This window comes from Phyllobates terribilis, unplaced genomic scaffold, assembly GCF_046119375.1.
Source record: "Phyllobates terribilis strain yellow unplaced genomic scaffold, ASM4611937v1 Scaffold_7__3_contigs__length_470593459, whole genome shotgun sequence".
Lineage (NCBI taxonomy): Eukaryota > Metazoa > Chordata > Amphibia > Anura > Dendrobatidae > Phyllobates > Phyllobates terribilis.
This window is the reverse complement of record NW_027362767.1, coordinates 247,550,268-247,567,271: the sequence shown is the minus strand read 5'-3', so window position 1 is coordinate 247,567,271 and position 17,004 is coordinate 247,550,268. Positions and strand designations below refer to the sequence as shown.

At 42.2% G+C, this 17,004-nt stretch overlaps 1 protein-coding gene across 1 annotated transcript in view; it reads right to left on the bottom strand.

The window, feature by feature from the left end:
* Window positions 1-1,429: 1,429 nt before the first annotated feature.
* The window catches only part of GLE1 (GLE1 RNA export mediator), a 36,113-nt gene continuing 20,538 nt past the window's right edge, over window positions 1,430-17,004 (bottom strand). Inside the window, exons 12-15 of the mRNA XM_073640205.1 lie at window positions 11,185-11,314; window positions 9,397-9,501; window positions 4,277-4,359; window positions 1,430-4,080 (exon numbers count right to left, since the gene is read on the bottom strand). Of these exons, the coding sequence (XP_073496306.1) occupies window positions 3,963-4,080; window positions 4,277-4,359; window positions 9,397-9,501; window positions 11,185-11,314 (436 nt within the window). The 3' untranslated portion in view covers window positions 1,430-3,962. The remainder of the gene's footprint in view (window positions 4,081-4,276; window positions 4,360-9,396; window positions 9,502-11,184; window positions 11,315-17,004) is intronic.

Genomic DNA, 17,004 nt, shown 5'->3' with positions numbered 1-17,004 from the left:
GCTGAATGTCCACCCATCTAGCCTGAATGTCAGCTCCTCAGTGTCCCTCCTCTCTGCTGCTGAATGTCAGCTCCTCAGTGTCCCTCCTCCCTGTTGCTGAATGTCCACCCATCTAGCCTGAATGTCAGCTCCTCAGTGTCCCTCCTCCCTGTTGCTGAATGTCCACCCATCTAGCTTGAATGTCAGCTCCTCAGTGTCCCTCCTCTCTGCTGCTGAATGTCCACCCATCTAGCCTGAATGTCAGCTCCTCAGTGTCCCTCCTCCCTGTTGCTGAATGTCCACCCATCTAGCCTGAATGTCAGCTCCTCAGTGTCCCTCCTCCCTGTTGCTGAATGTCCACCCATCTAGCCTGAATGTCAGCTCCTCAGTGTCCCTTCTGCCTGCCTACAGCCACTTAGCCTGAACAGTTAATAAGTGTCCCTCCTCCCTTCTGGATCTTAACCTACCTAGTCTGAATGTCAGCTCCTCAGTATCCCTCCTCCCTGCTCCTGAATATCCACCCATCTAGTCTAAATGACAACTCCTCAGTGTCCCTCCACCCTGCTGCTGAATCTCAACCCATCTAGCCTGAATAATGACTCAATCGTCCCTCCTCCCTTGCTGAATCTTCCCACCTAGTCTGATTGACAGCTACTCCTGCTGCAGAGATCTCACATTTTTTAGTACAAGCTGCAGATAGTATTGGGAAATCTAGTAACAGATCAGCTTTACATCTAAAAGCCTGGCTACCTGCAGCCGCCACTAGAGGGCTCTTTCTGCACATGGTATTGCTCTTGAACACAATGATTAACTAGTCTGCAGTAAGCCCCCTCTAGTGGTGACTGCAAGCAACAGATCTGACCGATATAGATAGAATGAATCAGCACAAAACGTCCCACCCAATAATGACCTGATAAGCACAGCAGTCAACCATGGCTGCAGAAATATATATATATATATATATATATATAATATATATATATATATATATATATAAATAAAATTGAGGATGGGGGCAGCAGGGGTCTCGGTAATCTGAGTCAGCACATTAGGAGCCATTAAAACGGTTGAGGAGATCACTACATGCCATCAATCATTCATTACAACTGCATCTTATAATGCATAAATTTATATTGCATGAGACATCTGCAGAGATGGCAGAATAATCGCTGGTTCACATTTTATACTGCATTTCCCTACAGTTCATGTCTGGCATCGTAGCTTAGGTCCATTAAAGTGAATGGTGCAGAGCTGCAATACCACACCCAACCTGTGAGACAGGGGTGGAGCTGTTTTTAGAAGAAAGCAGCCATATTTTCCTAATCTTGAACAATCCCTTTAAATACAAGTGCATCTCACTAAATTAGAATATCATCAAAAAGTTCATTTATTTCAGTTCTTCAATACAAAAAGTGAAACTCATTATATAGAGTCATTACACACAGAGGGATCTATTTCAAGTGTTTATTTCTGTTAATGTTGATGATTATGGCTTACAGCCAATGAAAACACAAAAGTCATTATCTCAGTAAATTAAAATAAATTAACAAAAAACACCTGCAAAGGCTTCTTAAGCATTTAAAAAGGTCCCTTAGTCTGTTTCAGTAGGCTCCACAGTCCATCCATGTATTGTAATGGTCATTCATTGCCATAGCGGTCGTGTAATGCTACGTTTTTATATCAAAACACCAGAAGATTCATGGTTTTATTATTTTACAGGGGATGTGTCCACTCTTCTGACTTGAGTTTTATTACATAATTGTGTTCCTCATAATAGAACTTTTTTTTCTATTGCTACTCCATGTTGAGCCGTTCTTCTGTTATTGTTCCTAGAAATGTTTGAATAAATTGACAAATGGGTGTTCCCAGTTGTGGGTGTGTTGTTGCACAGTCTGACATGATCCAATCAATGCTGGCCTTATAACATAGTATAGGGACACATGTTTTTAATAAACAGAATAGCAAATTCATACGTTACAAGGAGGAATAACTGAGGGACAAACCACAAGATGCTCTAGAAAATGTTATTTCTTGGGGAATACAACCGGGTCCTCGTTAAAGTAATATAACAAAAAATTAATAAAAATAATAAATTTCTTATAATGTAATGACACTTTGGAATAAATTGTTACATTTTTTTCGGGATTTTTCAAGTATTTTACCCATTGCGATTTCATAAAACTAAAAGCCGACAATGTCACAGATGAAAAACAAAATTAGGAGTTGCCACAGATGGAAAAAGATAAATATAGAAAAATGAGCCTCTCCACCCATTCAAAGACCACAGATTCCCCCCCAAAAATGACAGATACAATAATTACTAAAAGCTTTTATTTACAGATTTGTACAATATTTGAGGCTGACAGACTTGGCCAGTAATGGAGCAGACATGCGAGCCAATGAAGAGGGCAGCGAGGGGAGGAATACCATACAACGAGCAGCTACTCAGCCAGTCTTAAAGGGATTCTACAAAGCTGGGATCACAAATGCTTTTTTTTTGGGAGCAAAAGCCGAAGTGGATCTAAAAGAAATGGGAAATCTAATAGGAGGGACTGATGTTTCCCTTTTCTGTTGGATCTGGTTTGGCTTATACACGGCCTGTGCGGCTCCGGTCTTGGTGAATCCCTTTAATTAAAAAAAAAAAAAGCAGCAGAATACAGTAATCGTCACAAACACATAAAAACATTAACCATCTTTCTAACAACTTTAGATAGTTTGAAAACTTTTTCCAAAGATTCCGCACCTTTATAAGTGTATCCAGCCATGTTCACATGCAGAATCTTTGCACGACTGTCTCATTCATCTGCTGCATTTGAACATAACCTTAAAGAGTTATTCCTGTCTTCATAAATAGGTTTCGTCAGATAGAGCTTGCAAGTACAAGTACATTGGCGATTTACTGCTTATTCAAATTTTCATCCATTCTTGAGTTATTAACGTTTTTCTCTTGTTTACGGCTCGTTGCCTTGGAGACCGACCACCGCTGCTAGACCACAGAACATGTGCATTGCTTACAAGTTCTTTTCTATTTGATCGCTGAATCTTAATCCCGGCCAGCTTCAGCGCACGGCTTACAAGTGAAACAGCAGCAGCGGTGGTCGGTCTCCGAGGCAACAAGCTGTAAACAAAAGAAAAAAATAAAGTGTTAATAACTCAAGAACCGTTACGAATTTTAATAAGCAGTAAATTGCAAAAGTGCTTGTTTTTACATGCACTATCCATCTATGTAACCCTTTAAAAGGTGTATTCCTATTGTTTAAAGTGATGGCATATTGCCAGGATATGGAATCACTTAATGATTACTGGGATTGTCAACTCTGTGACCCCATTGATCGTGAGAATGAATGTATAGGAAAAAAACGGTGAGACGGACACAGTGCTTAAATAGAGCCTGACCGCAGGAGGTATTGAGGGTGCTTTATCAGCCGTGCGTGTATCTAGACTAGTCCGATAGCGCTGATAAAGCGCTCCGAATACCTTCTAAGGATTTAACGTGGCGTCAGGTTCCCTTTAAGCTGTGCTGCGTCCCCTTCCTTCTCAGGGTTGGGAAGACTTCCACAGGTTGCACCCACAGCGATCATTAAATGATGGCCGATCCTAGCAATACGCCATCACTAAGATGCGAATATCCATTTAATGTTGGCCTATACAGAGGCCTATGGGGGGGGGGGGGGGGGACAGAAAGTCGATAAAAAGAAATAATTAAAATCAATAGGATCACAAATTGTCCCCTATATATTTGGCATCCTGATCTCCCTTATCCAGGATCATCTATAAAAAGACAATTTTTCGTAAGGATAACAGAAAATAATAAAATAAAGTCCTAATGTTTAAAACAGATGAGAATATACATGTATCATTGTATATAGACAATGGCTGAGAGCTGCATGATCAAGTCCTCCAGAATGAAGGCTGCAGGTATCCTACGGGCAAAGGGATATCCCTCCGTCGTAACGCTCCCTAAAATGCAGAAAAAAAAGCCTTTATAGTAATGGTGTAATGGGCCCATGCATTAGCCACAAAGCTAGACAACTTGCCTCTAAGAAGGCATTGAGTCGAGACACCGCGCCCATTTCTGTAGTTGTGGTGATCTTCCCGATCCTGCAGGAGAAAGAGCGTTGTACAGATGTAATGGCGCCATATAATGCACAGCGTAGGGAGCCTGCAAAGCTATTCATTGGGATCGCTCACTTCTGCATAGGGCAGGGAGAGGCAATATGATCCGTTGGTGGCTTGTGAGGACTGGAGTTGGGGTAACATGGCTATACATCCGCTGATTCAGCTTCTATACACTTACTGTGGAAAATACTGCTCCTTGATTAAAACTAAAAGTTTCCAGAACTGATCCTGGTATTGTTTCATCATGGCGTTGCCACATACCTGCGGGTGTAGAAAGAAATCATTACCGAAATAGTCATTGCTCAAAGCATTACAAAAGGCGCATGAAAGGCCAAAATTGGAAAGAAAAAAAAAAAAAAAAAGATTTTTATATATATATATATATATATATATATATATATATATATATATATATATATATATATATATATATATATATATATATATATATATATATATATATATATATATATATACAGTCATATGAAAAAGTTTGGGCACCCCTATTAATCTTAAGCTTAATGTTTTATAAAAATTGGTGTTTTTGCAACAGCTATTTCAGTTTGATATATGTAATAACTGTTGGACACAGTAATGTTTCTGCCTTGAAATGAGGTTTATTGTACTAACAGAAAATGTGCAGTCTACATTCAAACAAAATTTGACAGGTGCATAAGTATGGGCACCTCACCAGAAAAGTGACATTAATATTTAGTAGATCCTCCTTTTGCAAAAATAACAGCCTCTAGTCGCTTCCTGTAGCTTTTAATGAGTTCCTGGATCCTGGATGAAGGTATTTTTGACCATTCCTCTTTACAAAACAATTCCAGTTCAGTAAAGTTTGATGGTCGCCGAGCATGGACAGCCCTCTTCAAATGATCCCACAGATGTTCAATGATATTCAGGTCTGGGGACTGGGATGGCCATTCCAGAACATTGTAATTGTTCCTCTGCATGAATGCCTGAGTAGATTTGGAGCGGTGTTTTGGATCTTTGTCTTGCTGAAAGATCCATCCCCTGCGTAACTTCAACTTTATCACTGATTCTTGAACATTATTGTCAAGAATCTGCTGATACTGAGTGGAATCCATGCGTCCCTCAACTTTAACAAGATTCCCAGTGCCGGCATTGGCCACACAGCCCCAAAGCATGATGGAACCTCCACCAAATTTTACTGTGGGTAGCAAGTGTTTTTCTTGGAATGCTGTGTTTTTTTGCCACCATGCATAACGCCTTTTTGTATGACCAAACAACTCAATCTTGGTTTCATCAGTCCACAGGACCTTCTTCCAAAGAGAAATTGGCTTCTCCAAATGTGCTTTTGCATACCTCAGCCAACCCTGTTTGTGGCGTGCTTGCAGAAACGGCTTCTTTCGCATCACTCTCCCATACAGCTTCTCCTTGTGCAAAGTGCGTTGTATAGTTGACCGATGCACAGTGACACCATCTGCAGCAAGTTGATGCTGCAGCTGTCTGGAGGTGGTCTGAGGATTGTCCTTGACTGATCTCACCATTCTTCTTCTCTGCCTTTCTGATGTTTTTCTTGGCCTGCCACTTCTGGCCTTAACAAGAACTGTCCATGTGTTCTTCCATTTCCTTACTATGTTCCTCACAGTGGAAACTGACAGGTTAAATCTCTGAGACAGCTTTTTGTATCCTTCCCCTGAACAACTATGTTGAATAATCTTTGTTTTCAGATCATTTGACAGTTGTTTTGAGGAGCCCATGATGCCACTCTTCAGAGGAGATTCAAACAGGAGAACAACTTGCAAGTGGCCACTTTAAGTAGCTTTTCTCATGATTGCATACACCTGGCTATGAAGTTCAAAGCTCAATGAGGTTACAAAACCAAAAAAAGTGCTTTAGTAAGTCAGTAAAAAGTAGGTAGGAGTATTTAAAACAGGAAAATGATAAGGGTGCCCATACTTATGCACCTGTCTATTAGTACAATAAGCCTCATTTCAAGGCAGAAACATTACTGTGTCCAACAGTTATTACATATATCAAACTGAAATAGCTGTTGCAAAAGCACAAATTTTTATAAAACATTAAGCTTAAGATTAATAGGGGTGCCCAAACTTTTTCATATGACTGTATGTATATATATATATATATATATATATATATATATATATATATATATATATATATATATATATATATATATATATATATATATATATATATATATATATATATATAAATATAATCAAATTATTCATATGTTATTATAAAAATTTTCATTCATACATTATATACCTATTTATAATAACATATTAACAGTATACCGTGGCATATAAAAAGTTTGGGCACCCCTGGTGAAAATTACTGTTATTGTAAACAGTTAAGCAAGTTGAAGATGAAATGATCTCTAAAAGGCCTAAAGTCATAGATGACACATTTCCTTTGTATTTTAGGCAATATATATATTTATTTATTTTCATCTTTTACATTTTAAAAATTACAAAAATGAAAATGGGCCGATGCAATAGTTTGGGCACCCTTGGAGATTTGTGTTCTCCGATAACTTTGACCAAGGTTTCAGACCTTAATTAGCCTGTTAGGGTAATGGCTTGTTCACCATCATCGCTAGGAAAGGCCAGGTGATGCAAATTTCTCAGCTTTATAAAAACCTCCTCTAACCTTGTGCCAAAGCAGGAGAAGATAGCAAAGCGGTTTAAGTTGCTCTTTCCTTAGTTTATAATGTAATTAAGAAATGCCAGTTACCAGGAACAGGGGAGGTCAAGATAAGGTCTGGAAGACCAATATTCTTGATTCCAAACATAACACCATCTGTGAAAAAGCTGAAGTTGAAAAGAGGATGGCTTCTACAAATGGATAATGGTCCTAAATATACGTCAAAATCCACAATAGATGACCTCAAAAGGCACAAGCTGAAGGTTTTACAATGGCCCTCACAGTCCCCTGATCTGATCATCATTGAAAATCTGTGGCTAGACCTCAGAATAGCAGAGCATGCAAGACGACCAGGAATCTCACAGAACTGGAGGAATTGGATGAAAATCCCTCAAACAAGAATTGAAAGACTCTTGTAAAAGCTTTTTGTAGCCAGACAAGCAGCAATACTTGCAAAAGTGGGTGTTACTAGGTACTAGACATAATGGTGCCCAAACTTTTGTACCAGCCCATTTTCTTTTTTGTCATTTTTAATATGTAAAAGATGAAAATATATATATTTTTTGCCTAAAATACAGAGGAAATGTGTAATCTTTAGGCCTTTTAGAGATCATTTTATCTTCAACTTACTTAACTGTTCATATACAGTACAAACCAAAAGTTTGGACACACCTTCTCATTTAAAGATTTTTTCTGTATTTTCTTGACTATGAAAATTGTACATTCACACTGAAGGCATCAAAACTATGAATTAACACATGTGGAATTATATACTTAACAAAAAAGTGTGAAACAACTGAAAATATGTCTTATATTCTAGGTTCTTCAAAGTAGCCACTTTTTTGTTAAGTATATAATTCCACATGTGTTAATTCATAGTTTTGATGCCTTCAGTGTGAATGTACAATTTTCATAGTCAAGAAAATACAGAAAAAATCTTTAAATGAGAAGGTGTGTCCAAACTTTTGGTCTGTACTATAATATATATCACAGTGGTGGCCAAAAGTATTAGCACCCCTGCAATTCTGTCAGATAATACTCAGTTTCTTCCTGAAAATGATTGCAATCACAAATTCTTTGGTATTATTATCTTCATTTAATTTGTCTTCAATGAAAAAACACAAAAAGAATTGTCCTAAAGCCAAATTGGATATAATTCCACACCAAACCTAAAAAAGGGGGTGGACAAAAGTATTGGCACTGTTTGAAAAATCATGTGATGCTTCTCTAATTCGTGTAATTAACAGCACCTGTAACTTACCTGTGGCACCTAACAGGTGTTGGCAATAACTAAATCACACTTGCAGCCAGTTAACATGGATTAAAGTTGACTCAACCTCTGTCCTGTGTCCTTGTGTGTACCACATTGAGCATGGAGAAAAGAAAGAAGACCAAAGAACTGTCTGAGGACTTGAGAAACCAAATTGTGAGGAAGCATGAGCAATCTCAAGGCTACAAGTCCATCTCCAAAGACCTGAATGTTCCTGCGTCTTCCATGCGCAGTGTCATCAAGAAGTTTAAAGCCCATGGCACTGTGGCTAACCTCCCTAGATGTGGACGGAAAAGAAAAATTGACGAGAGATTTCAACGCAAGATTGTGCAGATGGTGGATAAAGAATCTCGACTAACATCCAAACAAGTTCAAGCTGCCCTGCAGTCCGAGGGTACAACAGTGTCAACCCGTACTAACCGTCGGCGTCTGAATGAAAAGGGACTGTATGGTAGGATACCCCACTTCTTACCCAGAGACATAAAAAAGCCAGGCTGGAGTTTGCCAAAACTTACCTGAGAAAGCCTAAAACGTTTTGGAAGAATGTTCTCTGGTCAGATGAGACAAAAGTAGAGCTTTTTGGGAAAAAGCATCAACATAGTGTACAGGGAAAAAAAGAAGAGGCATTCAAAGAAAAGAACACGGTCCCTACAGTCAAACATGGTGGAGGTTCCCTGATGTTTTGGGGTTGCTTTGCTGCCTCTGGCACTGGACTGCTTGACCGTGTTCATGGCATTATGAAGTCTGAAGACTACCAACAAATTTTGCAGCATAATGTAGGGCCCAGTGTGAGAAAGCTGAGTCTCCCTCAGAGGTCATGGGTCTTCCAGCAGGACAATGACCCAAAACACTTCCAAAAGCACTATAAAATGGTTTGAGAGAAAGCACTGGAGACTTATAAGGTGGCCAGCAATGAGTCCAGACCTGAATCCCATAGAACACCTGTGGAGAGATCTCAAAATGGCAGTTTGGAGAAGGCACCCTTCAAATATCAGGGACCTGGAGCAGTTTGCCAAAGAAGAATGGTCTACAATTCCAGCAGAGCATTGTAAGAAACTCATTGATGGTTACCGGAAGCGGTTGTTCGCAGTTATTTTGGCTAAAGGTTGTGCAACCAAGTATTAGGCTGAGGGTGCCAATACTTTTGTCTGGCCCATTTTTGGAGTTTTGTGTGAAATGATCAATGATTTGATTTTTGCTTCATTCTCTTTTGTGTTTTTTCCTTGCAAGCAAATTAAATGAAGATAATAATACCAAAGAATTTGTGATTGCAATCATTTTCAGGAAGAAACTGAGTATTATCTGACAGAACTGCAGGGGTGCCAATACTTTTGCCCACCACTGTACATACATACACACACATATGCCTATATATTCCTAGTATCACCTACCTCCAAGAAATCCAACAGCAAAGTAGCCGTTAAGTCGGTCAGAGGATCCATGTTCACCATCTGTGCCAACCAATGCCAACCTTGATTTAATCCATGTGGATGGTTCTAGAAGATAAAGGCAACCTGGTGTTACCAAGTAAGTGATTACATCGCCCGTCTTATACCTTAGATGTGCGCCATTGCATGTATGATGTGTGGGGTCTATAGTTCTATTTGACATTTGCGGGACGTTTTCCTGAATGTGACGCATCCATGAAATGTGAACAGACCCCTTTGCTTAGTGAGCATTTTCCTAAAGGTCCCAGACATACTAGAGTAACGCTGGCAGAAGCTGCCGACAATCTTCTATGTATGGAGGCCTCCCGACTCTCCTCCGACAGACCATGTTCTCTGGGAGATAAGCGGCTGCTTGAGGATGTGTTATCCGCTGACTCTTAGCAATGGATCAGTTAAACACGGATGAAACTTGGATGGAAGACTGAAGTACAATGTCTGTCCATGTTCAGAGTCACATGGATCGGATAAACAGGTCAGATTATAAAACAGATACATGGGAACATATCCATAAAACTGTGTGATATCTGGAAAAACAGATGTGTACAACGTATGTGTGAATAGAGCCCAAGCGGGTTTCCATCATATGACTGATGCGGCACTGCATTGTGGGTCAGGTTATGGCTGTTCAGTATGACACAAATGTGAACAGAGCCTAAGAGGTTAATGGGATCTGAATGTTTGACCCCATCTGACCCTACCTACAGACAATATATACTGGCCGGGCGATCCTGCTGACTGTACAATAGTGGCCAGATCCAGCTAATCTAATTCAATGTGAGCCGTCAGACGTTGGCATGAGATCAGACTGGGAGAAATAAAAATATTCCTGTCCCAAAGATGAGCAAAGCCAGCAGAGGTTTCTGGCAGCAGCTCCTATCCCATCAATAGCATTAAAGGGGATAATTCCCCAAATGTATGATCACTGCCATGCCTGCCAGTCACAAGAACTGGGGGTCCCCAAATTCTGTGTGAATGGATCAGAAGCGGGCATGCTCCATCCATGTCTACGGGAGCAGTAGTGTGCACGTGAGTTCACTGCTCCTGTAGACTGTAAATGGAGCGGTGATCGCACTATTCACACAGAGGATTTTTGGACCCCTATAATTATGATCAGTGGTGACCTTTGTGCTAGGACCTCAAGGGAACCCAAGAAAAGAAAACAAGACCCCCATACCCAGAAGAAAAGTGCCAGCACATGCAGTCAACCCACTCTTCAAAATAATATGCAACACGGGAAAGGGGAGGGAGAGTCCGCTCACCATGTTCAGTCACACCTGGAGGAGTCGCCTTGGTCCGGGTCAAGATAAAAATGCAAGAAAATAACAGATTCTCCAGCGATGGTAAAGTAGTAAGAGTAAAATTTTACCTTTATTTGTGAGTTTAAAAAGAAGGCATTCTCAATAACCACCGGAGACAAAAACCAACGCGTTTTAGCATTTAGCCTTAGTCATGGTATCCAGAATGCAGTTTTTTAAACTCACAAATAAAAGGTGAAGTTTTACTCTTACTACTTTATCATCACTGGAGAATCTGTTTTTCCTTTCAATATAATATGGGATGCTTAGTTGTTTATATCACCCCCATAGGCTAATGGAAAGTGACAAAGTACAGTCACTTCTCTACTGGAGACTCCGATTGTCGCAAAGATTTAAGAGAAGTTGAACCCGTCCCCAACATGTGTGCCATAAACACCTCTTGAAAGTCCTATATTCCCTTGTAAAAGGTACACACCTCTTGACTTGTCCCAAAGGGCCAACGGACTTGCATGATGGCAGCGTTCAGGCGAATCATCCCCGACATTCGTTTCAGGAAGGGCTCTTGTGCTTCTACCTTCGAGTCCTCCAGTTTATACCCCAGCAGCCTGAAGAAAATCACGGATGCAGGAAAAATCACAGCTGGTGGGGAATATGTGGCTACTAAAGTGGACAGACAGCTCTATGAAACACATGCTACCGACGACAGTGCCCGACCAGGGAGGCCGGGCGACGACAGTGCCCGACCAGGGAGGCCGGGCGACGACAGTGCCCGACCAGGGAGGCCGGGCGACGACAGTGCCCGACCAGGGAGGCCGGGCGACGACAGTGCCCGACCAGGGATTACCCAGGACGCCACCCTCACATACAGGAGACCAGCTGGATCAGTGAACATGAAGATTTATTAGGCACAACGCATTTCTGGGACGACCCGTCCTCTTCATCAGGTCAGTATGGAATAAAGCCTTTTCTCAGTGCTTTAAATAAACCTCCACTGATGTGATTGGTTGGTCAAATATGGAGACCTTCTGGATGTAAAGTGGCCAATGTGAATATCCATTGTTCAGCCTCTGTACGTGATCTGCGCTAGTCTCAGGTGGATGCTCCAGAATAGCGAGGTGCAAATTGTCTGGATGTTTTTGACGGTATATTAGAAAGAGTCTAGACTGTGGTTAGTTATCCCTTGTTGTATATTATACCTGTGGCTGTTCATTCAGTTGTGAGCAGTGCGTCCCACGTATAGGAGATCACAATCGATATGGATAGAACTTGGTATGTGGAGGAAGGTTTGCGTATTCTGAACGATGGTAAATATCATTAGAAATTTAATTCAGATCCAACCTCAATATTTGGGTACGTATAATGAAATGGTTAAGAAAGCCCTTGGTGGGAACATTCTGAACAAGAAGAAGGACTTCTTGAATGTTAAACATATTCAGATGCCTGTTTTTATATTGTATACCTAAGATTCACAAGAGTTTATCACATCCCCCTGGGCATCCTCTTATTTTGGGAGTTAGATCTATCACAGCCATATTGTCCCATTATACTGACTTATTTCTACAGAAATATGTCACACAACTCAATTCCCACATCTGGGATTCATCCCATTTGATATTGGAGCTTAAAAATCTTCCCTCTATCTCAGTGTGTATTTTTTTCACGTTGGATGTGAGTTCGTTATACTCCAATATTGATCACCAACTGGGTTTGGCTGTGGTACAATTCTATTTGGGTCAGGACAGTGATATTCCGGATTACCAGAGAGAATTCCTGTTAAGGGGCACAGTCTTCATACGTAACCATAACATCTTTTGAGGGTGTGACCCACCGGCAGACCAGGGGCTCCGCCATGGGGACGACATTCACGCCCAGCTATGTGAATCTATTCATGGGGCAATTCAAGGCCCTTCATATTGGGCGGTCCCCCTCTGCCAGTGGGTCACACAATCTTTTACAGAAGGTTTATTGAGGATTTGATATTTATCTGGACTGGTACCCGGGCTGAGGCTCAAATCTTCATAGACAATTTGAACAAAAACGCATGGGGGCTTGAATTTACATCCACATTTGAGGAAGACTATATTGAATTTCTGGATCTAACCATGCTCAAAAATGGTGATGGGGAGATATACATGTCCCCCCATTTCAAAAAGGTGGACTGGAATAGCTATCTAGACTACACGAGTGGGCATCTCCCCAAGTGGATATAGAATGTGACATATGGAAAATCCTGGCGTATTCGAAAAAAAATGTACAAGATATGAGGATTTCCGCAAAGAAGCATTCATCTTGGATAGGAAATTCAGTAAAAAGGGTATCCTAAGGGGATTGTTAAGGATGTCTGTAAGAGAACGAAAAATCTCCACCAAATGGATAGCTTAAACAAAATGAGGGTAGAGGGCATGGAAAAGAAAGGGTCTAAAATACCTGTAAAAAGGACAATAAGTATAGGTACAGCACGTTCAATAGATCCCATAGGGCTGTTGGGAATCTATAAAGAAAATATTGGTTCATCCTGGGAAACGCTCCTGTCCTCTCAGTAGATTTACTTAAGAACCCCAGTATAGTATTTAGGAAGAATAGGAGTATATAAAATCCCATCATCCCTACCCGAATCAGTGGTGGCGAGAAATTCTCCAATCCCCTTGTATCATCCTCTGAACGTAATTGGATATATAGGTGTGGGAACGTGAAATGTCTTTTTTGCACCATGCTGAGGCATACTAGTAAGAATTTCCAATGGAGGGTGACAAGAAGTTTTTAATGTCAACCAATATCTGACTTGAAGCACGCCCTTTGTCGTCTACCTGTTGGAATGGGATTGCGGTCTTCAATACGTGGGACCACGCAGCCCATCCACAACTGAATGAACAGCCACAGGTATAAGATAAAAAATGGGATAACCAACCACAGTTTATCTAGACTCTTCCTAATAGACCATCAAAAACATCCAGAGAATTTGCACCTCGCTATTCTGAGCATATACCTGAGACCAGCACAGATCACGTAGAGGCTGAACAATGGAGAATCCTTCTGGATAGATTTACATCCAGAAGATCTAAATATCCGTATGGAGCACACACCTTAGTATAACTCTGGCATTAAGGAATTGCACTGTTAATATAATACATTGGCTGTATTTAATAATGCATTACAAACAAATCCCATATCTTGTGCTCCGGCCGAAGGGCCCCCCAGGGAATGTGATCACATTAGGTATTTATCTGCATCTTTTCTTTTAATTGATCTCTTTTAACCCCTTTAGGACCAATGACGGACACAGCACGTCGTGTGTGGGTGTCAGTTCCTGCTCCTTGCCATGCTATGTCCGTCATGATTTTGAGCTGTCACTGCGTGTAAACATGCAGCGAGTTCAGTGCCGGCAGATGAGAGGCCTTGGGAAGAGGTGCGGGACCCATGCAGTCAGTCCCCTCACCCAGATTGACTGACCGATCGCAGTATGATCGCACAGAAGGTGCTGAAATATCAGCACCTCCTACCCGATCAGAGCAGGAGCTCGGCGCTGCCAGTGGCCAAGCTCCTGCACTAACAGCCAGGAGCGGTGCTGGCACCACCCCTGGCTGTTAACCCCCTAAATGCTGCAATTTAGCGCAATCGTAACATTCGGGAGGCAGGCAGGCAGGACGGGAGCTCCCTCTGTCTTCAGATTGGCGCGCCCCTGTGACGTCATCGCGGGGGCTCGACTGTTGCCATGGTGACCTGGGGTCGTTATCACAACCCCTGGCTTTAGGGTAAGCTACGGAAAGCTTCTGAGACCATGCTCATAATATGGTCTCAGAAGCTTACTGTACAAGTATAATGTACTGCAATGCATGATACCTGTGAAAAAAAATGGAAAAAGTCAAAAGTCTCATAGAGGGAATAAGTAAAAAAAAAAGTTTTAAAAAAAGTAAAAATATTAAAAAATATATATTAAAATATTACAATAAAACACATTTTTATGTAAAAAAATAAAAACAAAAAAGTACACATATTCACATATTTGGTATTGACGCGTCTGAAATGACCGGATCTATAAACGTGTCACACTAGTTAACTCCTTCAGTCAACGCCGTAAAAAACATGGCAAACAATGCTTTATTATCATACCGCTGGAACAAAGTGGAATAAAACACAATCTAAAAGAAGAATGTAAATAAAAATGGTAGCGCTGAAAACGTCATCGTCCCACAAAAAACAATCCACCATACAGCTCCATGAGCGGAAAAGAGTAGTTACTTACCGGTAACGAAATTTCTCGGAACCCATGACGGCACCACGGAGAGAGGGGATCCGCCCTTCAAGGACAGGAAACCTACAGATAAAAAGGGCGGCACCTCTCTCCCGCATCAGTTGGTTTACAGAGCACCGAGAGGACCGCCAGGTTAGTAACACCAAATATGGCATTTTTATTTATATATATTATATATGTATTTTTTTTTTTTTTTTTTTTTCAGACACACCCTGTGACTAAACAACAGGTAGTAACGATTGTGCACACCCATGTGTAAGAAAAAAGGGGGAGGGAATGTACAGGTGCCGTCATGGGTTCCGAGAAATTTCGTTACCGGTAAGTAACTACTCTTTCTCTTTCCCCATGACGGCACCACGGAGAGATTGCAGAGCAGTGAAGATTAGGGAGGGACCACCGCTTCCAGAAACCTTCTGCCAAAGGTAAGATCTGAAGACGATGTTAGATCCAGCCGGTAGTGTTTAAAGAACGTGGAGGGAGAAGACCAGGTCGCCGCTCTACATATCTGTTCGATTGAAGCTCCGGCCTTCTCCGCCCAGGAGGCTGCCACTGCCCTCATCGAGTGAGCCCTTAAGCCCACCGGCGCTGTTTCCCCGCTTGAGGAATAAGCCAGGGAAATAGCTTCCCTTATCCACCTTGCCAGGGTTCCTTTGGAAGCTTTCTGTCCCTTCCGAGATCCCTGGAAGCACACAAAAAGAGCCCTGTCCTTCCTACACTCCCCCGTGTGGCCTCTAAATATTGCATAATGCACCTCCTGACGTCCAAGGTGTGAAGGGCCTCTTCCCCCTTGTTTTTTGGGGCTGCGCAGAAGGAAGGGAGGGTAACCTCCTGTGACCTGTGAAAAAAGGGACCCCACCTTAGGAAGGTACACAGGGTCGGTCCTAAGCGTCACTCTGTCGTCTAGTATTTGTGTAAAAGGGGGTCCTGCGGATAGTGCTTGGATGTCACTAATGCGGCGAGCCGAGGTGAGGGCTACCAGAAGGGACAAGGTTTTAAGGGACGCTTCCCCTAGAGGTTCAAAGGGGCTCTGGTCAGGGCTGAAAGAACAAGATTTAAATCCCACGGAGGAGCCTTCCGGGAGGGGTTGGGCCTGGATCTATGAGATGCTCTGATGAACCTGGAGACCCATCTATCCCTTGCCAGGTTGCAGTTATACAGGGCTCCCAGAGCTGCCACCTGAACCTTCAGCGTGCTCGTGGCCAACCCCAGCTCCAACCCCCTCTGAAGGAACTCCAGGATGGTAACCACGGGGGCCTCCCCCACTATATCCGTACCTGCAAAGGAAAGGAATTTCTTCCAAGTTTTCCCGTAGAGCCTAGTAGTTACAGGTTTCCTACTCTGCAGCAAGGTAGAGATTAGATTGGGGGAAAACCCTTTATCCCTCAAAAGTGACCTCTCAAATTCCAAGCTGTCAAGTGCAGGTTTGTTACCTGCGGGTGGAGTACTGGACCCTGAGACAGCAGGTCCGGAACTTCCGGAAGGACCCAGGGGTCGGAGACGGACATGATCCTCAGCCAGGAAAACCAAGGCCTTCTTGGCCAGAATGGGGCGATCAGGATCGCATTCGCCTCGTCTTCCCTGATCTTCCTCAGAACTGCCGGAATGAGAGCAATCGGAGGAAAGGCATATACTAGCTGGTGGCCCCATGGAATCAAAAAAGCGTCTAGTGCTACTGGGTTCCCCCTGGGGTCGATCGAGCAAAACGTGTCCACCTTTTTGTTTTTCCAGTTGGCGAATAGGTCTATACATGGGATTCCCCAAGCCCTCGTGATTTTATTGAACACTAGCTGGTTCAACTCCCACTCGCCCTGTCTCAACTGGGTCCGGCTTAGGAAGTCCGCCGTGACGTTCATTGACCCTTTTATGTGCAGAGCTGATAAGGACTCTAGATTCCTCTCTGCTACGTGGAGGATGGAGCTTGACGCCTGAAGAAGGGAGATGGACCGGGTACCCCTCTGGTGATTTAGATATGCCACCACTACTCGGTTGTCCGAGAACACTCTCACGTGGTGACCTTTTAACACGTTTAGAAATTCCAAGAGG